Source organism: Moschus berezovskii, chromosome 28 (assembly GCF_049115385.1).
Source record: "Moschus berezovskii isolate FMDL1 chromosome 28, NW_MosBer_1.0, whole genome shotgun sequence".
Lineage (NCBI taxonomy): Eukaryota > Metazoa > Chordata > Mammalia > Artiodactyla > Moschidae > Moschus > Moschus berezovskii.
The window spans coordinates 28,765,416-28,792,753 of NC_142487.1; the positions used below are offsets into that span (position 1 = coordinate 28,765,416).

General features: G+C 44.8%; 1 protein-coding gene across 3 annotated transcripts in view; it reads right to left on the bottom strand.

The window, feature by feature from the left end:
- Nucleotides 1–482: 482 nt before the first annotated feature.
- The window catches only part of RNF152 (ring finger protein 152), a 76,622-nt gene continuing 49,766 nt past the window's right edge, over nucleotides 483–27,338 (bottom strand). For all 3 annotated transcript variants that reach the window (XM_055417471.2, XM_055417470.2, XM_055417472.2), the window contains exon 2: nucleotides 483–8,486. In XM_055417471.2, coding sequence (XP_055273446.1) covers nucleotides 7,731–8,345 — 615 coding nt within the window. In that variant the 5' untranslated portion in view covers nucleotides 8,346–8,486 and the 3' untranslated portion in view covers nucleotides 483–7,730. The remainder of the gene's footprint in view (nucleotides 8,487–27,338) is intronic.

Consider the following 27,338-nt stretch of genomic DNA (forward strand, 5'->3'; position numbering starts at 1 on the left):
GCTGTGGGATCCTAATTCCCCAAGCAAAGATTTAACCTGAACCTTCGACAGTGAAGGTGCAGAGTCCTAATCACTGAGAAAATGTGTTAAAAAGTACTTTCCCAGACACAGAGCCAAGAGACCAGGTCATAGTACTTTTCACTACACAGGGACCTGCATGAAATTGTTCTGCACAAGGTACATAAAGATGGTCCAAACGGCATCATTTCTAAATGGTACAGGAGGAAGGTAGGGCCACCAAAAGTCACAAAAACCCCAACTGCACAAAAACACACTTGGACTTACTCATTAAAATGCATTCTTTAGCTTCTCAGAGGAGCCACTTGAAGGTCACCTCCACTTAAAATCCTTGGCTCAGGAGCTCCTTGTTGCTTTATGACCCAAGTCTATTAAAATTCTTAGAGTCTCTGATGATGAAAATTCCAGCCAGCTTTTTTTTCTCTTCGTGAGGTTGGGGGGAAGAAAACCAACACATGAGTCTATTTGAAATCATTTCATGAATTTTAATCATAGCAAATGTGTTTTAACAGTAGTCATAAAATCAACATTACCACATATACAAAGGACAAGACACCAGATTGGCATACAAAAATACCAGATATTAAAATTGGGTTCATTGGAAAAACTCAGGACTTGCTAAGACACCACCTACAACAGAGAGAGCAAGCAAGAATGCTTTTAAGACATTCAGATTTATAAACAGCAGCTTGATATCCCCCTTATGAAGTCAGTATTTGGCAACATTTGGACAATATTCTCTAGACAGCCCAGCAGCTCATTTATCTGTAGGGCTGTTTGGCCCCTTAAAAAAGATTCTAAAATAAATAATCCATGGAATTGTAAATGAAACATGTCAAGGACTTGAGTTAACAGCCTCTGAGCAGCATTAATCTAGCCATTTGACTGGAGTACTAGTTATCAAGAAGGCCAGGAAACCCACCAGCGGAGCCGTCCAAGGGGCAGGGCCTCAAGTGCAGCAGCTGCGTGGCTTCTGCTGGGAGCGTGTAACCGTCCCAGGCTGAAACCAGCCTCCTGCAGCTGCCAGTGGAGCGAGACGGGAACTAGTGGTGGAATAAAAATAAAACAAATGACCACAACCAGGAGGGAAACCGAAATGTTCTCGATGAGCCTTCCCAATAGTATTAACCTACTCAGGTCAGGTTACATCCACAGGCGTGGGCACTGCGTTCCGCAGGTAAGAGGACTCATTGGAGTTTGTCTGTAATGACTGAGCCGCCAGCCCGAGAGCAGGTCCTGAAACTATGGTGTGCCGACCGACACCCAGTAGGGCCTCCTCGGACATCCCATCAGCTGAGCACCTTCCCATGTCTTCCGTTGACACACACTGGAATGACGCATTGTGCTTGGCTGAGTTAATTCCCACTCTTGTGCGTTCCTTCTTCAGCTGGTTTCTGCCATGCCTGACCTTCGGCCTCTGCTTGGTTCAGGGGCTATAGTCTCACTAGGGCTTCCTCCCTTTATGCCGCTGTCTCCTCACTTCCTGGGCGTGCCTGCCTCTCTTTTGCTACAGACAAGGTCACATCCCCACCTCCACCACACAGGGCCTGCCTAGGGGTCCGCTTGTCTCTCAGCCAGGAAAATGCAACCGGGAGTTTTCTGCAGCACAGTGTAAGACACCAGCTCTTGTGTCCTCCCACTTTCTAAGGAGAGACGACACAGATACCTCAACTTGTTCCCCTTAAGGGGCACCTGCCTCATCTATTTCCTCCTTTTTCAGCCCATGCTCCTTCACTGCCATCATATCCAAACGTCTACTCCTGGAGTCTCAAAATGCAAATGTCAAATTAAAAACTGAGCTTCCCATTGGAACACTCTTATTAGAATAATCCAATAACACAGCCCAAGGAGATCACAGAAGACCTTCAAGGAGCTACCAGCCCTGCATCCCTTGATGAGCTTAGAGCAGTGTTCTAGAAGAACCAGGCCAACTATAAGAGAACATCCCTCAGAAAAACAAACAAAAATACATGCTGTTGCAGATTTCAAGAGACCCCTCAGTACGTTTGCCCCAAATATTACTGATTGTCTCTAAAAAAGATCATAATATGAATAGTATCAAAAACCTTACTAGAATAATAAAGTCCAGCTAACGAGATGAGTGTTTTCAAGCACCACTACATCATAAGTGAGATATAGATCGTGGGATACCCCAGGCAGTGAATCCTGAAAAAAACAACAACAAAAATATCATTGGCCCAACTGTGCAAGGAAACGTGCAGAAAAATGGAGCCATATTGCAAGAGTTCAAGAGTAATGGTGCTCTACTCACGACCACCTGAGCAGAGCCAAAAAATAAGTCATTTGGAAGACAGAAATTAACTGTTCCACCCACTAATGTTCTGCATATGGTAGAACTCACCTCTTCATATATATGAAGTCTCGAGAGCTTAGTTTATAGACACTCCCAAAGATAGCTGGTTTGACAAAACAGATGCAGCCTATAGCATTTGTTGAAAAATTAATACCTAAATTCAACATTATATAACCCACACTGGAAATCATGACAAACATTTTACTTAATTTTTTAAGCTTCAGTTACAGCTAAATTGTGTGCCTATATATATATATATATTTATACCTGTATGTATAGATATATATCTTTATATAGTGAATCAATTGTGTCAGCAAAGTCAATGGCTTGAATTTCCACTTACTTTTTTAGAAATGTCTCATGTTTAACAAAATTCAGTAACTGGTCATTCTCTCTTGAAATAGACTATCACTTTCAAACATTTACTGAATTATCTTGGCTGCCTCAGTCTTCTCTGAAGTTCTTGTTTTGGTAAGGACTGCTTTGTGGGTAATGTTTACCTGAGAATGATGAAAATGGTAAGGGACAGCTTCTCCTTCTGGGTCAAGGATGACAGATTAACTGACCGATGACACTTCTCGCGTGGAAACAAAATGCTGACTAGTTGGCAGCATCATTTTTCTAAGAGAAGATGGAAATTCAAACCACTGGCATCCTACTCCTCTCATACCAATAATCTTTGGACCTCTAATTTCCTCATGAGTCTAAAGAAAATCTATTATTGGGCAAAAAATATAATCATGTTTAAGGACAAACTAAAGAGTCCTGCTCATTGACAAGTTCTATATTTTAAAAAATCTGCTAAATTGAAACAAATGCATTTGATTAACATTATTTTGGACAATGAAAAGCAGACTAACCACTTAGACACAGTGCAAGTTTTCAAGTAAAACTACGAGAGCTCTTTAAATAAAAATCTAGACTGGAATAAATACTATCTGGAAGATTCTGATCAATGAAAATATATCTCAAATTGAATTTTCTGCTTCCCTTTACTCACTTAAAAAGCAATTTTAATAACTTTAATAACCTTCAAGTCTTTACATTCCATGGGCAACGTTTTCCTAATGTCAAACAAAGTGTCACTGTGCAAGGATTCAAATCTTCAATTATTTCAGTGATAACGAAAAAAAAAAAAAGACTAAAACAATGTCAAACCTCACTCTAAAAATAGTACCTACATTTTAGTCTGGCATCTGAAAAATGATGCCCACCTATGCCTCCCTCAAATACAAGGATGAGCTGGCAGACTTCAAGGGCAAACAAAAACACTGCCTATGAACACTGCAAAACATGCTTGCTCTTATATTTCACACCTTATTAATGCAATGATGAAGTTTGAGTAAGATGTTGGAAGTGAAGAGGGATTTCATTAGGCTTTTTTCTTTTTCTCTGTAACATTTACTTTTTGGCCACAAGACCCTAAACACAATTTCACAGCACAGGTCATGCAGGTCAAACATTTTACAGCTGCTCTCTAACTGCTTACTATTTTTGGACAATAGATTCACATGCAGGCAATGATCCCAGAAAAGGGGCTTTATCAAGCACTCTTTTAAGCTTCACTGGTTTTCCCTTGGCCCAGAGTATCTAAGTAATAACCCCGAAGGGCAATCAATGCATTTTTACTGTCATACTTGAGATCATTTATTTTTAAGCCCAGAAAAGAAAAAAAAAATTTAAGCCAACTGCACGTTACTAAACCACACATTGTCTTCCACACCTGTCTACTCCACTCACACCTTGATGCTCGATTCCACTGCACACCCCTCCAGAACTCCGTTGTCCAATAATGGTACCCACTTGCCACATGTGAGTGGCATCAATTAACTTAAAATACAAAATCCAGTTCCTCATTCAGACTAATTTCAGTTCAGTTGCTTAGTAACCAGTGTGGCTACTGTATTGGACAGCATAACTTCTAGAACATTTCCAGCATCACAGAATGTTCTATTGAGCAGCGCCAATGGTGAATATCCCAAGGGCTGCACCAGTACAAGGTTTAACCATCAAGGGAACCACTCTCAAGTCATGTGCAAGATTAAACTTAACTATATTCTTAAAGGAAATATCTTATAGATTTCTGATCATAAAGTATGACTGGAACTGAGAACCTATTGCCTTTTCATCACAACCTATGCCCCAGGACACTGTACAAAATTTTCCAAAAACAATGCTTTTTGACAGCATACGTGACTCTACTTAGCATATTCAGCATTCTCTTGGTTATGTCAAGATCATTAACAAAGAAAAATCCATGCTTCTTATAGTTTATTATTTACACAACACTCACTGTCCTTTACAGGTAAAGCAGGAGGCAGGGGGGAAACCAATGTTTTGCAACTCAAAAAATTCAGATCACATGTTCTCTTCAATTGTCTATGCTCATCCCTAAACCAACCCTCCTTTCATTTCCCAGAGAGGTAGATGCTAACTAAAACGAATATATAAATCTACAAAAACAAAGACCTTAAATAATAGCTGAGTTAGTAAAGGGTATTCGTCCACCCTGAAAGCAGATCGTAGCCCGACAGAGATGGCGACAGGCCTAGAAAGGAGGAGGAGGAAACCACCATGCAAGTCCTGGTCCCGCTTTTGCTTCAGAGCAAACTGCCTTGCATCTCTGTGGGCCTGAGTGGAGTCATCTAGAAAGTCAAGCCACCAGAGGATGCTTTCAGATCCAACTTCCTGTGCTTTCCGTTGTGAGTTTTTTCACTGATGTGAACTGTGAGTTCTGGCTGATGGTGTCACTGGGCTTGTGTCACGTGGGGTAGACGTGTTCTCAGGGTCATGAGTAAGTGCCAGAGGCCAAAGCAGTGGATGCCAAATAACACTAAACAACACTAAGCCTATAAAATTCTATCCAGCAGGCTGAGACATCACATACATGCACACACTCACACTTGGCACACACAGGATTGCACGCTGATAAGCAGGTACACAAATAACTAGCAGGCAGAATCCACTTAAACGATGGCTTTACATCAGTAAGACTCACACAAAAATTCTGATTTGGGTTGCTATTGTACCTTAAATTGTAATGTCAAGAATCTATCACAGAGCCGATTGATTTTGCACTGCTAAACTGCAATTGGGATTGTTTTTAAGTAAAAAGTATGTGGGCATTCGTACTCTACGGGTTTGTGCTAAGAAACACAGGGCACTGTATCATCACACATGTCAGTGCCTACATATAACCTACAGACCAGGTAGGATTCTATCACACTACACTCCAGGGCTAGTCATTTCATATAGGACATAAACATACGTAGATATCATTCACAAAATTAATTTGAATATGGCATGACTTAACATTGCAAGGGTGAAGTCCATTTGAAATGCAGAATCCTTATTGTAACATTTCTGTTGGTTTTTTTCCCAAGAGGAATAGAAATTAGGTCAGACATGCATCACGGCAGCCTGGGAGAGTTTGAGAAATTGAAACTAACCCAACAGTATATTAGGTTACGTAATAGAGGATAGTATTCAGCTAATATGATACGTAAATTATTAATACCAAACAAATCCTAGATTATTTGTTGTATAATGCCCAATAGCTTACACAATAAAATGGCATTTTAACCTAATTTCTAGTTTGAGATTTCAAATACATTTCCTAAAGGGCTAATGACAAATTTGAAAGATTTGAAAAACCCGAGTTCATATTTTTATATCAAATTCTCAGGTCAATGAATATTAGCTTGGGATTCTATTCATTATATTGTTATTTTATCTCAGTTAATGCCATAACTTTAATGTGCATATTTTGTGCTGCTTGAAGGTAAAAGTTAGCATGTAGGTAAATTAAATTATCTCAGTCTTAAGGATTATTTCTAGCCTTACTTTTTGGAGGCAGTCGTTGCTTATTTTTCTGTCCCCTGTTTTCAGGAATTCAGTGGAACATGGACATATCTGTGAATGGGGGCGGGAGGGGGACTTGGCATGCACCACTTGCTTCATGAATTCCATAAAAGAAACTAGAACTGTACAGCTCACAGCTATGTCTGAATGCACACATATTCAGGCATAGAATGTATCCTTTAAAACCAGCAGATCTTTCTTCATGAGCAACTGTAGGCCATTAAACATCTAAGAACATTTGAGAATTTATGACGAACTGGTCCACTTAAACTGGGAATGTGAATTGCTAGTTCAACTAGCCATTTTTCTCAACAAAAACATGTCTTGAAATACCAAAGAAAGTCTCACTTCTACCAACAAGAAGAAACTGGAATGTGAAATGGTTTAACTCTCACGGAGCAATCTCTTTCAAGAAATAATCATGGACTGTCTTAAAATGCCAGTCCAGGTTTGTTAGCAATTACCAACATTCATGGCTGTTAGAATACATCCAAACCGGGAGAAAACACAGAATCTTCTGTATTCTCCATTTGTGCCTTACAGAATACAGGACTTGAACACACAGAAGAGGAGCAAGTATGGAAGTGAATGTCTGTGACACCTCGCTGGTGGCGGGGAGGGGGGGGTCCAGGTGGCTGCAAGGTGGCCGCCGTTCCAGACTCCAGACTCACTCATGCCTACAAAGTGTTACTCCTGGGATTCTTCTGAAAAGATTCAAAACCTGAGGTAAATCAAATTACACACACACACAAATACACAATATTTACATTTAAAAGTCTTATTTTGTGAGATGGCTCAAGAAAAATTGGCATGTAGGTTTCCTGTGGGATTAGGCATTTCTCATCGTTACTCAGTTTATTGCTCCCCTGTCGGGCCTTCGGTTTAATAAACACAGTGAGCTCTAATTACAAGGGAAGAAAAACGAAGGTACGTGACAAAACACAGCACATTGGAAACACTCCTTCAGATGTTTTCCTGAAAAGACAACTGTCCGCTTAACTTATTTTAATTTGGGTGCCATTCAAAACAGTATAAAAAGTCATAGCAACTAAATAGAGACAGGGTCTCATTTTCTCAAAAGAAGGAAAGAAACCAGCACTTCATGTTGCAGTTGAATTTTTACATGGATTTTCAGGTTTAATTCTACTTGTATGCAGAGCATCTTTGTTTTAATCTACCACATTTAGAGAAGATCACATTGTATGCACTTCCAACAGTTTAAGGTCTAAGTAGAATAGGTCTATCTTGTAACATGATTCGGAGAAATGATAAATTACAGTCCATTTAATAGGTGATTATGAGGATGCATGCAACCTGCTGTCGCCACCAGGAATCACAGCGCTCTGCCTGCTTTCCCGCCAGGACCGCGGGTCTGCCCCTCGTGTCTGTCTGCGGGGAATCAAAGGGCGGCCCAGGGCCCGGGGGCCAGCGCCGGGCCCCCCGGGGTCAGCGGGCCCCCCGCCTTCTCACCGCGATCCCCCCACCAACAGCTGCTCAGCCCCGAGCGGGCGCCCACGGAGCCTCGCCCGCCGCCCCTTCAGCCGCAGGATATCACGGTGAAGCGCTTAGAAATGCACGACATGTTGTGCAGCACGATGCCGAGGAGGAAGACCAGCACGCAGGCCACCAGGATGACCGTGCACACGCCGGACCAGGTGGAGCTCTTGGCCGCGCCCCGCCGCTCCGGCTCCTCGGCCGCCGCCTCGCCCGGGGCCGCGGGCTGCAGGGGCTGCTGCTCGGCCGCGGGGACGCTCACCACGGCCACCGCCTTGGGCTGGCCCCCGGGCAGCAGGCGGCAGCCCGCGTCGCCGGGCAGCAGCGCGCGCTCCTTGGAGACGGGCAGGGGCAGCATGTAGCACCCGTTGCTTGGGAGTCTGATGAAGACCGGCGTGTGCTCCGAGGCGTGTGGGATAGCAATGACCCCCAGCACCTCGGGGTCGTCCGGCAGCTGCGACACCGAGAAGCCCGGGGGCAGCCGGGTGGTGCCCCGGCACCAGGGGCAGCGCACGTCCTTCTGGCTCGTCCGCATCTGCTGCAGGCACACCGAGCAGCACGTGTGCTTGCAGTCCAGCAGCTTGGGCCTCCGCCGGGGGCTGTAGTGGTTGAAGCAGATCTGACACTCCAGCAGCGAGTCCTGCGACAGCGTCTCCATGGCGAGCGCGGGCGCCGAGGGCGCGGCAGGGCCGGTCCGAGTCAGAGGCCGCGCTCAGCCCGCTTCCTCCGGAGGGGCTCGCTGCAGTCGCCGGGGGTCGGGGCGCTCACGGGCTTCCAGCATACTCAGGCGTGCGCATTTCTGAAGGAGACAAAAACACACACAAAGTGAATTACTTCCAGCAATTACTTACTGCTCGAAAGTCTGGATGTCAGGTTAGATGAGTCCAGGTGTCCCGGTCCTGAGACCAGAAGAGTCCCGGGATGTCCAGTGGACAGTGAGTGAGCGAGTCCCCTCCTCGGATCCTTTTCTTATTTCTAAAGAAACAAGTATCTCTACAGGGTATGCTGCTGCTGCTGCTGCTAAGTCACTTCAGTCGTGTCCGACTCTGTGTGACCCCATAGATGGAAGCCCACCAGGCTCCCCCTTCCCTGGGATTCTCCAGGCAAGAACACTGGAGTGGGTTGCCATTTCCTTCTCCAATGTGTGAAAGCGAAAAGTGAAAGTGAAGTCGCTCAGTCGTGTCTGACCCTTAGCGACCCCACTGACTGCAGCCTACCAGGCTCCTCCATCCATGGGATTTTCTAAGCAAGAGTACTCACAGGATATGCAGTGACCCCCAAATGTTCTACAGAGGGAGCCTGTTGTTTCTGTTTTATTGTTCTTCTGAACTGTTCTTCTAAACATGCTGCAGAAATTCTCTCATTTCCAACAAGCTTCTAGCATTTCCTAAATTTCCTTCCTTTGCACCTCTGACCTTCTTTTCCTGACTCTGTTCACCATCCCATAAGTGCTCATTGCCAGATGCAGGCATGTCTACAAATCCAGGCACATCACATAACCAGCTCACTGGATGCATGTGGGTTAGGACTAGTCCTCTCTCACAGGTCATTAAAATGGTGCCACCAAAGAAGCACACGCAGGCATCAGTTATCTCTCCCACCAAATCTACTGAACCAAGGTAATTTTTGTCAAATGGCTTTAAAAAGAGTCAAAAAACAAAACAAACAACTGCCAAATGACAACAACGAGTCTTCAGGCAGTAAGGGTCACAAAAATGCACAGGGCCCTAGTCTGTTTCTGTCGGTTCTTTTAATTTCATGATTATCTGGGGCTGCATCAACAGGACCAAAAGCAAATACCATTAATTCACTGGTAATAATCAAGTATTACTGTCAAAGAAAACTGGCAAACAGCCTTCACCAAACAAAAAGAGGAAGAATGTCAGCCTTCTGGTACTGACAGGAGGCAGGATAACTTCGTTCAGCTTAACTGGAGTTTAGGGTCCATCAAATGTTTTAATAAAGGCTGCCAGCACCCTTTCCTATTGAAAACATCTGAATCATGTGTGCTGAATGGAGCCATGACGACTCTGGAGAAACTAGTCCGCCATTGTTGTAGCGATAATTGCCAGTCCTAGAGCCCCGCCTATACCCAGAAGCGGGAGCTAATAATATAGATAACCGCCTTCACATTTTTCTTAAAGAGAGAACCTTATTTTTCTTTCTGATTTCCTTTGTGAAACTATGAATACACCCCTCTGCGGTGATTACGATTTAAGATCAAAATTAAAATGTAGGAAAAGTTTAAAGTCAGAAATAATCACTGATAAAAATTAATGCTGACAATCAAAAGAGAAACATTTTAAAAGATTTTGCTGAGGTTCAGTTCAGTTCAGTCGCTCAGTCGTGTCCGACTCTTTGCAACCCCATGAACCGCAGCACGCCAGGCCTCCCTGTCCATCAACTCCCGGAGTTCATCCAAACTCATGTCCATTGTGTCGGCGATGCCATCCAACCATCTCATCCTCTGTCGTCCCCTTCTCCTCCTGCCCTCAATCTTTCCCAGCATCAGGGTCTTTTCAAATGAGTCAGCCCTCTGCATCAGGTGGCCAAAGTACTGGAGTTTCACTTTCAACATCAGTCCCTCCAATGAACACCCAGGACTGATCTCCTTTAGGATGGACTTGTTTTGCTGTAGTAAGAAGACTTAAATTACTGAAAATAAAATATAGTAACATAGCATTCAGAAAGCACATATTATAATCAACTGCTCATTTATCCACTAATTCAAGCAATAGTTGTGGAATAATTGAAATTTGCCAAGTGTAGAACTTAAAATGTTCTCACCAAAAGAAAAAAAAATTAAGATGTGAGATGATGGATATGTTAATCAATGAGATGTGGGGAGTCCTTTCACAATGCATACTTATTTCCATACTTTCAAGTGTCCGTTTTAAATGTCTTGCTGCTGCTGCTGCTAAGTCACTTCAGTCGTGTCCGACTCTGTGTGACCCCATAGACGGAAGCCCACCAGGCTCCCCCGTCCCTGGGATTCTCCAGACAAGAACACTGGAGTGGGTTGCCATTTCCTTCTCCAATGTGTGAAAGTGAAAAGTGAAAGTGAAGTCGCTCAGTCGTGTCCGACCCTTAGCGACCCCACGGACTGCAGCCTACCAGGCTCCTCCATCCATGGGATTTTCTAGGCAAGAGTACTGGAGTGGCTTGCCATTGCCTTCTCCGTCTGTCAATTATACCTCAATAAAGCTGAAATAAGAAATTTAAAAAAAATATCTACTGAGTATCTATCATGCAAAAAGCACAATACTAGCCATGGTAGATTAATAAGATGACTCAGCCCCAAATACCACTCCTAAGCTATTTAAAGTTAGGCAAGAATGAGCTCATGAACGTATTTTCTCTTCCATTCATGTACTCATTCAAATTCTCATTGAATATTTACCATGTGTCAAGCACTGTGGTCGTTATTTTTGTTCTTTGTAACAGAGACCTTGTCACCACCCATAAGAAACTCCCAGACTAGAGGCACTTAAACAGCTATGCAATTAAATAGTTATAAATATAGTAATGCTTGCCTTATGGGAGCTGGATGGAGCAATCAAAGAGGCTCAGTTAAGAGTCTGGATTATGAAGAGGATTTAGACAGGTAAAATCAGGGGCAGGTTACTTTCAAGTTCAGAAATCAGCATGAGCAAGGGAAAAGGGGTGAGCAATTAATTACAGAGTTCCTTTTATACTCTAGCTGTGACACTGGCTAGGTTTTTTTCTAACACAAGAGTAACTTACAGATGCCATCTCTAAGAAAGAACTTCACAGTTTTAGGTTAGAAGTGTAGGTCTTTGACACAGACACCCTTTACTTTTTTTTTTTTTAAAGCCTTTATTGCTTCTGGTTTTGGCTTCTTGGCTGCGAGGCATGTGGGTCTTAGCTCCCTGACCAAGGATCGAACCCCACCCTCTGCATTGGAAGGCGAAGTCCTAATCACAGATCCACCAGGACGTCCCAGGATGCCTTTTAAAGAAACAAAATTCACACAGAACTTGCACACACCCTCCCGCACAGGCCCAGCTGGGGAGAGCAGAGCCCGCAGGGAGGGGAGAGGTGAGTGGACCTAGAGCTGGGCCACAGACCCCAGACCACAAACTGTGGACAGCCCCAAGTGCCAAAGACCTGGGATTCATCAGGGAACCATGGTCAGGATGGACTGGAAAGACTTGCTGGGAAACTGCTGTAATATTAGACAGAGATAAGGAGTCTGTGTGTGTGTGTGCATGTGTGTGCGTGTGCGTGTGTGTGTGTGCATGTGTGTGCGTGTGTGTGCATGTGTGTGCGTGCGCGTGTGTATGTCTGAAGTCAACAGTGGTGATGAGGATGAAGAGATCAAAAGTGCCGACAGCTCGTACAGGAGTCAAGTGGGATCTGGCCACGTTGACAATGCGGTTGTAAGGGGAAGAGGCAAAGGCCGAGAGGAGGGTGAAACAGGCGCGAGAGAAAGAGGAATGGTGAGCCCTGTTTGGCTGGACTCCGTTGGAGGTGCTGGGACGGTATAAGAAACCAGTTACTCTGGTCTGATATTGTAGAGCAAAGTCAGGACCGGGCCTGAGAGAGCTACATGGCACCTCCAGAGAAGAGATCTCAACCAGAGACAGACACAGCAGACCGCAGCCAGGCGCTTCAGTTCAGTTCAGTCGCTCAGTCGTGTCCGACTCTCCGCGACCCCATGAATCACAGCACGCCAGGCCTCCCTGTCCATCATCAACTCCCGGAGTACACTCAAACTCATGTCCATCGAGTCGGTGATGCCATCCAGCCATCTCATTCTCTGTTGTCCCCTTCTCCTAAGGACTGATGCTAAAGCCAGACGCTTAGGGAGCACTTATTGCTAAGCCTGGCTGAATGGAAGAACAGGGGTGGCGTAGGAGGAAAGCCAGGGACCCCTCCCAGCACGTCCCGCAGACGAAAACGTTCCAGGCAGCCTGAGACTATGAGGAGTGTGTGAGTGCTCAGTCGATTCTGACTCTGCGACCCCATGGGCTGTAGCCTGCCAGGCTCCTCTGTCCATTGATCCTCCAGGCAAGAATCCTAGAATAGGTTGCCATTCCCTTCTCCAGGGGATCTTCCTGACCCAAGGATTGAAACTGGGTGTCCTGCATTGCAGGCAGATTCTCTACTGTCTGAGCCATCAGGATATATATATATATACACACACACACACACACACACACACACACACACACACACACGTGGCTGAAGGTTTGCAGCTAAAGGGCGAGTTCAGACACGGCCAGGCAGTGAAGGGCTAAGGGAGCCGTGGTGCCAATGCCTCCTTCCTTCCAACTTGGACTCTGCCAGGTGGGGCGCGATCTGCCCAGGGCACTCCTGCCCCCCGAAGGGTGGCTGTGAGCCACAGCCTGGGGAGGAGGAAGGTGCGGAGTCCACTGGCCCTGCCCCAAGACCTGCCGCACCACCGGCCACAGCCTGGGGAGGAGGAAGGTGCGGCGTCCACTGGCCCTGCCCCAAGACCTGCCACACCACCGTTTTTCAACAAAACCAACATGCACTGTATTCATGAACTTATGTTCCAAGTAACAGTCACTTAATTGATGTCAAGCGCTCTTAAAATTAGATTATACAACTCAATTTTCAACATATCCAAGTTAAAATTTCCAACTTTATTCAAGAGTAGGCCTTAAAACACAGGCCAAACACAAAAGCAGAGGAGAAACAGTTCCTCCCCTCTCTGCTCAGCTCTTCAAGTCATTCTGATGATAGGACAGCCTCTTGATTTATTCGCTGATTTGCTCTATGTGAAGCCAGCCCGTACTGAATTCCAGTTTATTTCCTGTCTCATAATTAGTAATGATGATGATTAGTTAGGTAAAGAGCAGAAAGATTTATGAGGCCCTGGACCAAAGCTAATGATGAATCATTCTTTCTCCCTTTCATCTCCTTGCTTCCTTTCATAAACCCAGAAGATGTGAGTCAACTATAGAAAAACTAAGGTCCATGTACGCTAGAAAAGAAACTCAAAATCCCCAGTCGGGCGCAGGATACACAAGCACACACTGGCAACCTATCTGTGCATCACTTTCCTTACAAGAGCAAGATGCGACTCTCAAAGTGAGTACTCAGATTCAAAAGGAAAGTATTCTGGTAGAATGCATAAGAGCAGGTGCAAACTGAAATACATTGGAACAATTTTTAAATGTCACTACAGTTTATTTTGAAAGAATGTAAAGATTTTAAAAAAAGAAACCATCCAGACAGACCACAAAAAGAGGAATAGCAGCTAAGGGACAGCCTTCTCAAACTAATATGGTTTATAAGATACAACTTATGGTCAACATATCTTCATAAAACAGTAGCTCTGGCACTTCCCTGGCAGTCCCGTGGTTGGGGCTCTGCGCTTCCACTACAGGGGGCACAGGTTCAATCCCTGGTCAGGGAACTTAGATCCCTGTGTGTTGCACAGAGCAGCCAACAAAAAAACATATACACCTTAATTTTAAAATACTTAAAAACAGTTTCATAAATAATGTCAATTGCGCAATATGCAAATGAAAGGTCCTGAATCATCATTGAACTCAATGCTAATTCATGCCTTGGTTTTAAAACAGCTTTAAAAGCTGAGATGTGTATAAATGGAGGAAGGTGTGACTTGGAGGGAAAATGCCAAACCAGAGGGGTGGGTGTGTATACTGGCATTGTCATTCAGGGTCAATCGACATTCGGTACTTTACAATACCAGTATATTTCCACAAAAGAAAATTTCTTCTTGTGTAAAAACTATATAATTTTAAGCATCTTTATTAAAGTGTGGGTGTGATCAAGTACTCCCATGAATTTAGTGGCTGGTAAAAAGCAAAGGTCTTCGACACTGAATTTTTATAGTTCAGTGGCTTTCAGAAGTACGGGCACATAAGGATAAAAAAGCTGATAAAATATATCCGGTCATCCCTCGGTGTCTGTGGGGGACTGGTTTCAGAATCCCCTCTAGGACAGCAAAATCCAAGAATGAAAGAAGAAAAAATAATCCAAGAATGTTCAAGCTCCTTATTTAAAATGGCTAAGGATGCTGGCCCTCTGTATCCTCAGATACGAAACCCTCAAATATGAAACTCTAGGATATGGAAGCCGCCAACTACAACTCAGGTAGTCTTACCCTGCTTATACTTTCACGATTCTTCATACACTGTGACTTGGGTTTCTACCGTGACATCAAGTATGAAGCCTCTCCCCAGCACTGTGACGTAAACTGATACCAATTACGTGAACTGATACATCTGACTGACCTTGATGGTTCCATTTGTGGTCCACGTGAGGATCTTAAATTCAACGGTCGCGCTGAAAACAATCTCGAAGTCAGAGATTAAACTAGTCACTATATGCTTTTCTTACTCTCTTAAAGTAGCATGTCTTTTTGATACAGGTCATTTACTTATTCAAGAAAATGTAAATATTTGAAATGAGATTAGAGAAAACAATTACAATTCCATTTAATCTGGCATTTTGACTGGCAAGACCATTTAGTTATACTGGATCTTGGCAAACACTCTGATTAATGGCAAGAATGGGAATGGCTTGGTGGCGACAGGTGTGTGGCTGACGTTTGGTCCTCTGGTAGCAGACAGCAACCCTTTCAGGACACAACTGCCTAATGCGTGTATAGTTCAATTGGTATAACAACTGTCTGTTTTCACGGAGAAGGCAGTGGATTCCAGGGCTCTAACAAATCTCAAATGAGAATTCTATCAGCCCAAACTTCAAAAAAAAGTTGTCCTGTTTTCTCCCATGAGCATCATGGTTTGCAGTATTTGCTGATACAGAAAACCTGGAGAGTAAGAATGGTTACTTCAAAGTCTTGAGCAGGGATGTCCTTGGTGGTTCAGTGGTTAAGACTCTGAACTTCCACTGCAGGGGGCACGGGTTCAATCCCTGGTCAGGGAACTCTGATCTCACAAACAATGTGGTGTGGCAAAAAAACAAGCCGTGAGTGACCAGGGGGTACGGGGCAAAGGACGGCGCCAGTGCTGAAGGCAGATCGGCCCTGGTAGCAGAGGCAGGCGGGGTAGGACAGAGGTCACTGGCTAAACGGGCAGAGCAGCGGATCCACCAGAAGGCAGTGGTCACCTGGGGGCTCGCCACACACCGTGGGGCTAGCCTTGCTGGCACTGCCTAATGGGGTGACCACAAGCCCAAGGGGCACGGCCACAGCCAAGCTGCCACGCCCTCCATGTGCCAAAGCGCCGCTGCAAAAATGCAACTAACCAAGCAGCTGAAATGGAACCACAGTCTCCAGAGATGTATTTACTCAGGAGCATTTCATTTAAGTCAAGGTAGGGAAAAGAGGGATAAATCGGACCCATCCACAACTTGGTGATAAATATTTAAAATCAAAGCATATGGAATCAAGACATTTTTAGGAGTTAAAGCCAGACTTCAGTATAATAAGCACTGGGCTGTGTTGGTTCGTTTGCTTTAGTGTCTGTCGGACAATCACTGCTATCAGGAATCAGGAGAGAAGGTGTTTAGCTCCAGCTCTGCCCTTAAGGAGACGGGCCACCTTAAGCAAGTCACTTCTCGGTGAGTGAGGGTCCCCTCCTCCAAGGGCACTGGACTAGATGGTGAGTCCCTTCTGGTGAAGATAGCTCCATGACCTGAGTAACTGCTAACCACAGTCAGGTTTTCAGCAAATGACAGAGCTGTCAGGCTGTCTGTTCTATAGTCATTCTCATCATACCTGACAGATCATCTATACATATTAATCATCAGGGATCTCATACATGTTTACATGAGGGATCTAAACTAATAACATCTAAAATGCCCATCTATAGTGGGTATCTAAAATAAACAGGAAACATTAGAAGTTTCTTCCCTACCGTATGGTATAGGGAGCTCTGCTCACTGTTTGGTGGCAGCCTGGATAGGAGGGGTCTGGGGGAGAATGGATACATGAGATGGATGGCTGAGTCACTCTGTTGTCCACCTGAAACTGTCACAACATTGTTAATCAGCTATATTCCCAATATAAAATAAAATGTTTTTTAAAAAGAAATTTCTTCCTTTATGCCTTGAATTTAATGAATGAGTAAAAAGAGAGCTAACACCCTAACAGAAAACAGCCACAACTTTGATTTGCAGCAATAATCAAAGGAATAACTATTTTATATCTAATCAATAACCGTCTTAGCTGAAACAAGATCTCCCCATTATCCAAGCTTGCTACTAGGTGAGGGTAAGGTTCCAACCGTCCCTTGAGGAGATGCCTGCATAACTGTCTGGCTCATACAGAAGCCAAGGTTAACACTAGCCTCAGACATACAGCTGCACCTTCACTTGCTCTGATCACCCAAGGATGGTGAAGAAAGAAAGGTGCAGAGGGTCACAAAGGCAGAGAGAGATATAAAGGGCTGTCCGCGGCTCCCCAGGCTCCCTGGAGAGAGGCGATGATAAAAGATGCCATCAGACAGACAGGTAGAGCAGAGGGGAAGAGATCAGTTACTTCAACTCTGAGAATCCTGAGGAGAGGTGAAGGCACTGGGAACCAAAGCCAAGGGGAAGGGTCCACATAGCACAAAAGGGAGACTCCTCTTCAAGTGATCATACAAATTCAGTTGATCATGCACAGGGCTTAGACAGAACCGCTAAGCAAAGAACTACCGTTGCTGGTTAGGGCCATAGAGGATATAGGAGCCCAAGTAACCTAAGCTGACTCCAGACACTGGAGAGCAAGAGTCAGAGGGAAGGACACAGAAAAAATCTTCGTTTGATTAAGCATCCCACCTGCCCCGTGTCAGCAGTATCTCAGATAGCAAAGGTGGCTCTGAGCTCACAAGTCTCAAGAGATGCCGGAGCTTAAGGTGGTATCGCAAGGCGAAACCTAAAGACAGCCCAGTACCAAGGAAGGTAAGTCACATTAAGTCACCTTCGGGGTGAATGGTTTGAGGGCCAAGACTGTGCGTTAAGGATTGAGAGGCTGTCAGAGGGACGAGCACCCCGGAGAGCAGAGGCCTCTCTCTGCCAAGGGTCCCCACAGCCCCTGCTCTTCACGGGCAGGGGACAGAGAACCTCTGAAGGCCCCGACAATGGCCGATGTAAATATCTGCATTTTCATAAAACGAATCACACACACATCCCCACGCCTGTTGCTTACCAAACCACAAATTCCAGCACAAACTGAAACCTTGAGGCAATTTGGTTTTTTAATGTTTTCCCATGATACATCATCTACTTCAGGGCCCACAACCTTCCTCTATAGGCCAGATGAGGCGTCTTTTAGGCTTTTGGGTTCATGCAGGCTTTTTCGCAAATATTCAGCTCTGCCATCAAAGTGTCAAAACAGTCAGATCGAACGTCAAAGAGCAGCTGAGGCTGCATTCCAATAAGACTCCCTTACAGAAACAGGCCACAGATGGGATCCAGCCAACAGGATGTCATCTGCTGACCTCAGGCCTACGTCGTTTCTCATCAGGTCTGCCCTTAATCCCTGAAATTCGGTATATTACTCCGGAGACACCCATCCTCAAATCAGCTTATCGCTCTAACATGAGCTATCGCACCTGAGTTTTCTGTCAAGCCACAGAATGGAAAATATATTCATAATTATTTGAGGACGACATTAAGGGAGTATCAGCTTTACAACAGCATTGTCCTTTTAAATGACTATTCCCAGACAATAGGAGGAAAGAGAGCTGAGCAAAGAACATTGACAACGGCCAACATCTGCTATCCCACCAACAGCAAATATTTACTAAGACCATTAGTGAGAACTTTCAGTGAGGGCTCCAAACTTTCTTCACAATGAAATACATGGTTCTACTGCTTCAACAAATAAGGGATGGTTCTAGAATTCCAAATTAAAGACAATCCTTCATCTGATGGAACTTCACATAGACACCACGATAATGCCTCCTGATGGTCTGAACTTTGGATACAATACTTGTTTTTCATCTGCATCGTCCTGCAGTAGCTCAACAAATTTAGATTTGGCCAGGTGAATCTCAGCCCTATACAGAAGCATCTTCTGGTGGTTCAACTTTTGGATACATTTCCCAAATACACGGGCATCCCTCAAAGTGAGACAGAACATGTGTGATTTACAGTGAGAGCGCCATTCATCTGAGTCCTCTGAAGGCTGAGGAGATACAGGGCAAGAAAGTCTTGGCTCAATTTTTCAAAAACCACCTAATTGTTAAGACTCTCCTATTTAATAGATATATTTCTTTTTTAATTAATTTTTATTGGAGTATAATTGCTTTCTAGGCTTTCCAGGTAGCTTAGTGGTAAAGAATGTGCCTGCAATGTGGGAGATGCAGGAGACAAAGATTCAATCGCTGGGTGGGGAAGATCCCCTGGAGAAAGAAAAGGCAACCCACTCCAGTATTCTTGCCCAGACAATCCCGTGAACAGAGGAGCCTGGTGGGCTGCAGTCTATGAGGTCGCTAAGAGTTGGACGCGACTTAGTGACGGACACATGCACACACACGGTTGCTTCACGATGTAATGTAACGATGTAATGTTAGCTTCTGTTGCACAGAAACGTGAACCAGCTATATGTACACGTGCGTGCTACGTCGCCTCAGTCGTGTCCGACTCTTTGTGACCCCATGGACTGTATCCCGCCAGGCTCCTCTGTCCATGGGATTCTCCAGGCCAGAATACTGGAGTGGGTTGCCATGCCCTCCTTCAGGGGATCTTCTCCACCCAGGGATCGAATCTGCAGTTCCTGCGTATTGCAGGCAGATTCTTTACCATTGAACCACCAGGGAAGCCCCATATGTATACATATATCCCTTCTTTTTTGAATTCCTTTATTTCTTAAGAGTTGCTTCAAGTTACCTGGAGAACATTCTATATTAAACATTTGAAAAAAGGATGGCACATTAAAAACCTGGTGGGTTTTATGGCCATCACTTTAAATAAGTCTATTCAAAAGCCATTCGCGAGATTATTTTCTTTGAGCAGGGAGTGTTTATTGCTTCAGTTTCCCTACCGACCCTCAATATCGATGATTCATCGCATGAATTAAGCCTCAAACTGAAGTTTCAAAGAATTCCTAAAGGCATCAGTACTAAAATTAAGCGCCACAGGGAGTCAGCTGTCAGTCTGTTCATTACTCTGCTTTTTCTTACTTCCAGCTGCAGTAACTCAATGAGCGTTGATTTTCCATTTAGGCAAGGTAAGAAAAAAAGAAAAATGTACAAACCCCTAAACTAGATATTGAACGGTGCTGCAACCAAAGGCTATCAATCCCTAATTCATCTTTCCAAACCACATGATAAATCCAAAAGATTTTTCCTCTTGCTTTCTGATATTTTTAAGTCACTTTGAGGTAAAATTTATCAATGATAAAATGCACATGTTTTAAGAGTACATTTCAATGAGGTCTGACCAGTGAGAAGCTGTGAAACCACTGTGCCAATCAGGCTATATCCACCACCCAAAGGGGCCCTTGTGCCTCACCCAGCCTGCCCTTCCTACCCCGACCCAGACCCCCAGCCCCTAAAGTCACTGCTCTGCTTTCTTTGAATCTGTTTGTGTATTTAAAGCCCTACCTGTAGGTTTTGAGTTAGGGGAAAGCAGCAATATTCTGAGGGTACTTTCAGACTGTCCCAGGACCATGATTTCTGAAAATAAGGTGTATATTCAACTTCACAGAGAAAACCCTAGGGTGACAAGCACTAGTATCAGTGCAAGCATTCAAACGTGTATTGAGTAAGAGGCACTGCTCTCGGTTTGAAGGGTGGAAAAGGCAAACCACGGGGCCCATCCTTGCAAAGAAGCCATGCTCAGCGCTGCGGGACCGCGCGACCTGGGCTGACGGCGGGCGGGGGGAAGGATCGGGCAGACTCGCAGAAGGAGCCCCGTCCGTCTGGGGAGCCAGGAGGGACGTCTGCAGGAAAAGACAGCATCTTGACTCCAAGCTGAGGGCACAGCTGTAGGGAAGAGGCAGAGTCCCACGTGGGCCAGATGGGGGTGGTGAGGCACGCAGCTCCGGGAGCCCTGTAAGAGGGTGCGGGGACAGCGCCCAGCCCAGACTGAGCTGCGCCCACCCGGGGAGCCCTCAGTGCCCGAGCCGCGCCCCGGGAGGCGCTCCAGAGACGGCGCGGCCGCGCCAGCTAACACCCACCCGGCTGCGAGCTCAGCAGAGAGGCGGTTGGCGAGACCGCGGCGAAGACACGGCCCGGGCCGCGCGGTTCCAAAGCGGGACGGGGGAAACCGCTGGGCCCCGGGCCGAGGCCACTTCGTCTCCCGCCCGCGCTGGTCCCAGCGACCGAGCACCCGGCCCCTCGGGAGGCGCGAGCGCGGCCGGGCGACCGGAGCAGGCGGGCGGGGGCCGCGGGCCACGCGGGGCGGGCTGCCGCCTCCCGCCCGGAGCGGGCGCCGAGGGAGGCCCGGGGCCCGCGAGCAGCTGGGAGCGCCAGCTCATCTTTTCGGGAGAGGCGGAATCCCAAGGAGTGGGACCGGGGCCCTCCTTCCCCCTACGCAGAGCCTGGATTTTTTCTGGGAGGCGAGGCGGCTTGTGAAGACCTCCTAGGCGAGTTGTTGTCCAGGCGCTCGGTCGTGTCCGACTCTGCGACCCCAGGGACGGCAGCGCGCCAGGCCTCCCTGTCCACCAACTCCCGGAGCTTGCTCAAACTCATGCCCATCGAGTCGGTGATGCCATCCAGCCATCTCATTCTCTGTCGTCCCCTTCTCCTCCCACCTTCAATCTTTCCCAGCATCAGGGTCTTTTCCAGTGAGTCAGTTCTTCCCATCAGGTGGCCAAAGTATTGGAGCTTCAGCTTCAGGGAGAGAGGTTTCCCAACCATAACTGCGTTATTATTATTATGTTGAGCTATTTTAAAGAATATAACATGAAGTACATTCACAATATCGAGTACATTGATAGAGGTGATGCATCTCCATGATCTATTTCCAGAACATATTCATTATCCCAAATAGAAACCCTATAGCCATTAAACAGGAACTCCCTACCTTCCTATTCCCCAAGCGCCTGGAGCCTCTCTTCTGCATTTTGTTCCAAGGAACTACCTATCTAGGTAGGACCTCATGTAAGGGGAATCACGTAATGCTTGTCTTTTGGGTCTGGTCTATTTCACTAAGCATGTGTTCAAGGTCCATCCATGTTAAATTAAAGCAAGTTTCAGAATTTGTCCTTTTTATGGCTGAGTAATATTCAACTGTTTTTATTTATTTATTTTTTAAGCTTCCCAGCAGTGGGGATGAATTGGCAGTTCAGCTGAAAGAAAAGGATAGGCAAGGCTGGAATGAAAGCTGTGGGGATGGAAGAAAAGGGAAGAGCGAAATGAAGAGGACTTGGAGATAGGATAGCAGTACAGTGACCTCATGCGAAGAGCTGACTCACTGGAAGAGACTCTGCTGCTGGGAGGGACTGGGGGCGGGAGGAGGCGGGGACGACAGAGGATGAGACGGCTGGACCACATCACCGACTCGAAGGATGTGAGTTTGAGTGAACGCCGGGAGCTGGTGATGGACAGGGAGGCCTGGCGTGCTGTGGTTCGTGGGGTCGCGGAGAGCCGGACGCGCCTGAGCGGCTGGACGGACGGACGGACAGACTGACTGACAGTGCGAGAGGAGGGCACGGGAGAGCAAGGGAGGGACGAGGGGAAGCGGCCCGGCGTCTGGCTCAGACCGCCGATGCAGGCAGCGCCTCTGAGGAGCGCGGCTCTGCCGAAATGCCGCGGGCTGGCTGGGGCTGGGGCCACAGAGACGGCCAGTACTCTCTACATTTTGAGGCTAAGCACTGGAGTCCTGCCTTCCATGGGACACTCAGACAACTATTGGGAAACTAGCTTTACCACATACTTTTATTTATATGAAGTTATATTTCACCAAGTCAATTATTAGACAACAAAGAAATAGGTATTTTCATTAATAGGCCCTCTAGAAAAAATGGAGGCAAGGGAGAACAGTGAATCACAAATGTTTAAGTTTATAGAGATTAAACCTTAACAGTATTCCCATTCTTTTCACCTTTGAAAAGCTACAGTCAAATGCCCGTAAGGGGGTATGCGGGGCCAAAATGATCACTAGGTCATCACATTGTCAAATAAGGACTGTCTCTGGGCCCACAGCCATTCCTTGCCTTGTAAATTCCTTTCTCACTCAACACCAGGCTGTGATTATAAAATAGACACAGGGAAATGCTGGATTCAGCCTCTCTCCCTTTCTTATTTATTCATCAGAGCTCCTTGCTCCTCTGTAAACAGACAGGTCTTTAGATGGTGCAACCTTAGATGGTGGGCACTTCTTTATAAATGACACAGCATTAAAGGGCACACCTACTCTCACTCATTCTCATTTGATCTCAACTAAAACAATTCAACTTTCCAAGGAGGGGCAAACTGAAATGTGAGGTTATGAATGACCCAAACCTTTATACCCAAGATAGTGCACAAAGCATTTAAGCTGGCTGTGAGGAAAAAAAATTAGCAATTTAGGACATGGTGTTCACCCCCTACTCTCCCCAAGTACCTTCAAAGCAAAAAACACTGTAAAATACAATCTCTGTGTCAGATAAAAGCAATAATTCATTTTATTTTAAAACTTGACATGTAAATGACTTCTGAAATTAACAAAAATTCTTGTTAAATATTAAAGCTTAGAGGCCTCGTCGTCAAATAAGGAACAATTTACTTCTAAAACCTTTTTGAAAATTATGTAACCTTTTAAGAATATAAATACATTTTCTAAATATAGCACATATGTATTGCAATATATATGTGTCATCATCTGTTAGGATATTTATATATATATATAGGTCACATAAGATCCAATCCATTTTGTGGAAACTAACAGAGACAGACAATTCTTAAGTCAAACTGGTTTTGTTACAGAATTACTGCAATTTTTCTCCATCACATCAAATACATTCGATTCTAGGGTAAGTAAAATGTTTAGGCCAGATTTTTAAACAACTGATAGTCACAACATCTGAGTTAACCAGTAATGGCCAACACTTAAAAACAATTTCTACCAATGCCTTTTGCAATACCCTTATCATATTTTTTTGGATGCTGGGAAGGATTGGGGGCAGGAAGAGAAGGGGACGACAGAGAATGAGATGGCTGGATGGCATCACCGACTCGATGGACGTGAGTTTGAGTGAACTCCAGGAGTTGGTGATGGACAGGGAGGCCTGGAGTGCTGTGATTCATGGGGTCGCAAAGAGTCGGACACGACTGAGCGACTGAACTGAACTGAACTGAACTGAAAGTCATCCTAGAGTATTTTGCATTTGAGTAAGTAGGGAAGTTGGTAGTGTTAGTCACAATATGTGGATTTTTTTGTGTTAAGTACATATGTATAGACATAATACTTAACTAAAACTACTTAAAACATAAAACTAAGTATCTTTACAGGAAAGAATACTTATTTTCCAAAGCTAGCTTCCCTGTTGGCTCAGATGGTAAAAAGTCTGCCTGCAACGCAGGAGAGACCTGGGTTTGATCCTTGGGTCGGGGAGATCCCTAGAGAAGAGCACGGCAACCCGTTCCAGTGTTCCTGCCTGGAGAATCCCATGGACAGAGGAGCCTGGTGGGCTACATTCATGGGGTCACAAAGAGTTGGACATGATTGAGCAACTAATGCATTCACTTTTCACACATGTATAGACATATTACCTAATCAAAACTACTTAAAACATAAAACAATGAACCTTTATAGTACAGAATACTTATTTTCCAAAGCTAGCAGCTCAGTTAAATAAAGTAATTGATGAGTTTTATTTGGTGAAAACAACTAGCCCAATTCACTAAGGAAAATATTACATTTACCAAATAGTCATGGGCTGACACTACCCTGTTACATCAAGTCTATTTAATCTACCAATAACTTACTATAAGAGTTCCAGTTTCATTTAAGAAAAAATTCTCTATAACTTATCTTTCTTAGAACATTCATAAAATGTATCTAAGAACAGGAAGCTAATATTTTTAAAATTACCAAAACTCTATCTTTGAGTTTCAAACAGTCTGATTTAATAAGCATTCATTTAGTAAGTAGAAAGCAAATTAAAATGGAGTCTTTCAGACCAGAAAATAAAACTGATAGGATTTTAGAAGCCAGCTCTCTATGGAGCCCACCTATGTTAGGTCCTGCCTGGTTTTCAAGCATTTGTTTTCAACCACCAAGTGGTAACTTTCTATGCTTCACATTGCTGAGCTTTTGTTAGTCTGCTCTTATGAGTACCTTTAATAACACAGTAAATCTATATCTGCTTAATTCAAGATATTCTTTCAAAGCAGAAGAAATGGTTAAGCATATTTCAAATCTTTATGCCAGTTACACAGTGGTATCCAGCTTCCTTCTGTTCCTGGTTCTATGCTTCTTCTACTAAACTCAATGACGTTTACCAACAGAGAAAATAGCTGTTTCCTTGCTTTATGCATATTATGACATTTTTCATAGAGACATAATAATAATAGGAATAAAACAACAAATACAGATTTAAATGAAAATGGACGTCTCACTAGCCATTAGCTGATGTAGGTCATGGGAATCAGATTACATTGGTTTATTGAGACAGTCAGTCTATTTCAGAAAATAATTCTCTAATGCTCTCAAAACACCGAGTAAGTTAAAAGAAGGTCAAATTTAACCTATGTCAAAAGGAGGGAAGAGGGAGCAAAGCTTTAAGAAAATTCAAATGTAAGGTTAGTCACAGGGACCCACTGCTATAGCTGCAAACTCAATCCAGCTTCCACCAGAACTCCTGTCCTTCAAATGGTCGCTTGAACTGTTGCAACTGCTCATTGTCCAGTCTAGTGGAATATCAATGAGACTGCAGATCCAGACTCGGACACAACACGATTTCCTGAGGAAGCCATTGCACAGCTGACACCACTGAACACAAGCGCTGTCTGTGAGTCTAGCCCATTTGTTTTTCTTTAGCTGATGGGCTCTTGGGGCCAAAAGGACCATGCATTTTTAAAATGCCATCTATCCCCGAAGCTGGATTATAATAAGCAGATAAAGAGACAGGAACATTGTGAAAACAATTTGAAGAGATTTTTCTTTCTGTCCATCAATCCAGAATGGGGCAATACATCATCCAGGTGACCCTTTCCAATCATGGCTACTTTCAAAATCTGACTGCCATCTGCATTAAAAAAATAATCAACTTTATCCACAAGATAAAATATCAAATACACTGGGAACACCAACTCCTTTTATCTTGAATGTGGTTAGCAAAACACTCATGCAAAACTGCTCCGTTCCACAAATCAGCAAGTCATCATTCGTGCGCTCAGCCATCCAATGATTTATTTAACACCCACTATGCGCCAGGCACTGGAGCAGATGATGCGGCCTGTGGGTACGTATCCAATCTTCTTTCTGTAGTGCCTGGCTTGAAGCCCACACTCCAGCCACTCAGAGGCACTTGCGTTTCTCTAAAAGCTAATTCCTCTCTCACTGCTGAGCTTTTGCACACACATTGTTCTCCTAGCTTGGGGTGCTGTCCCTCCCTCTTTCAGTAGGGCAACACTCAGCCCAAACGTCCACCACCAACTCCAAGAAGCCTCACCGCATCTTTCCACCTGGGTTAGATGCTCTTGCTGCGTTCTCTAAGGAGCCCTTTTTATAATGATCATATTTTATTTACTTGTGTCTGCCCCACTGGAAAGGGAGTTCCTCAAGGGCAGGAATCTACACACACCCCGTATTTGGCCAGCTGAGGGGTTCAATGGCCTCTCCTTTACCTGCCTCTCCTCCAACCGGAATGAATACCCTAAGATAGGACCTGATCTTATATTCTTTCCTTGGTATCTAGGCAATTGCTGGCGTTCAGTGAGTGCTCAATAAATGCTTGTAGAATGAATGAAACCTAATTGAAATCAGGTCATTTTTGAAAAATTAAGGATACATGGTCACCAGTATGTGTAGGCAGTTCAGAAACCACGAACATGTTAGATTCACCCATCAACAGTAGGCTTGCATTTTCTCTTCCCAGATGGTGAGAATGGTGAGTCTGCTGAAGAACAGACCTACTGTGTTGGTAACTGAACTTGGACGTTAAACTTGTACTTCGACAAGATAATTTAAATCTCTGCCTCACAATGTCCATGGGAGGCTGAGCAAATGAACTTCTGGGGTGTGTGGTTCTGGGGTAAGCATCTGCAACAGCTCCCTGCGCGACTGTGCGTCCACTAAGGACGGACAGCGGCTGACAGTTCCTTGTTCTTCCTGAAAAGGGCTCTAGTCATCTACCCCCAAACAGGCGCTCTTTAACACTGCTCTTGAGACAACAAATCAGTAGGAGGGGAGTGTGTCACTATCTATAAAGCTACCTGTGACTTTACCTTCAACCCAGTATTTCCACTTTTAAATATTCACTCTGAAAATATACCTCTAAAATGTTCATTTCATCATTATCTGCAGCGCCAATATGCTGGGGGAAAAGTCACCTAAATTCCCATTCATGGAAACTGATTGGTGTCTGTCCCCCAGTGAGACCATGTGCCCATACAGAAGAAGGGGAAAGACGCTATGAACTGCTTTGGATGAAGTGAAAAGAAAGCAAGGTGAAATATTAAGAAGGAGAGTAAAAATATACTTTTTATTGCTTATTTGCTTGCTTATTTCTACACGAATTAACAAAAGAATAAATGCATCAATGTATATGGTCATCAGTAAGGGGACAGGTGGCAACGGAGAGAAACTGCACGGG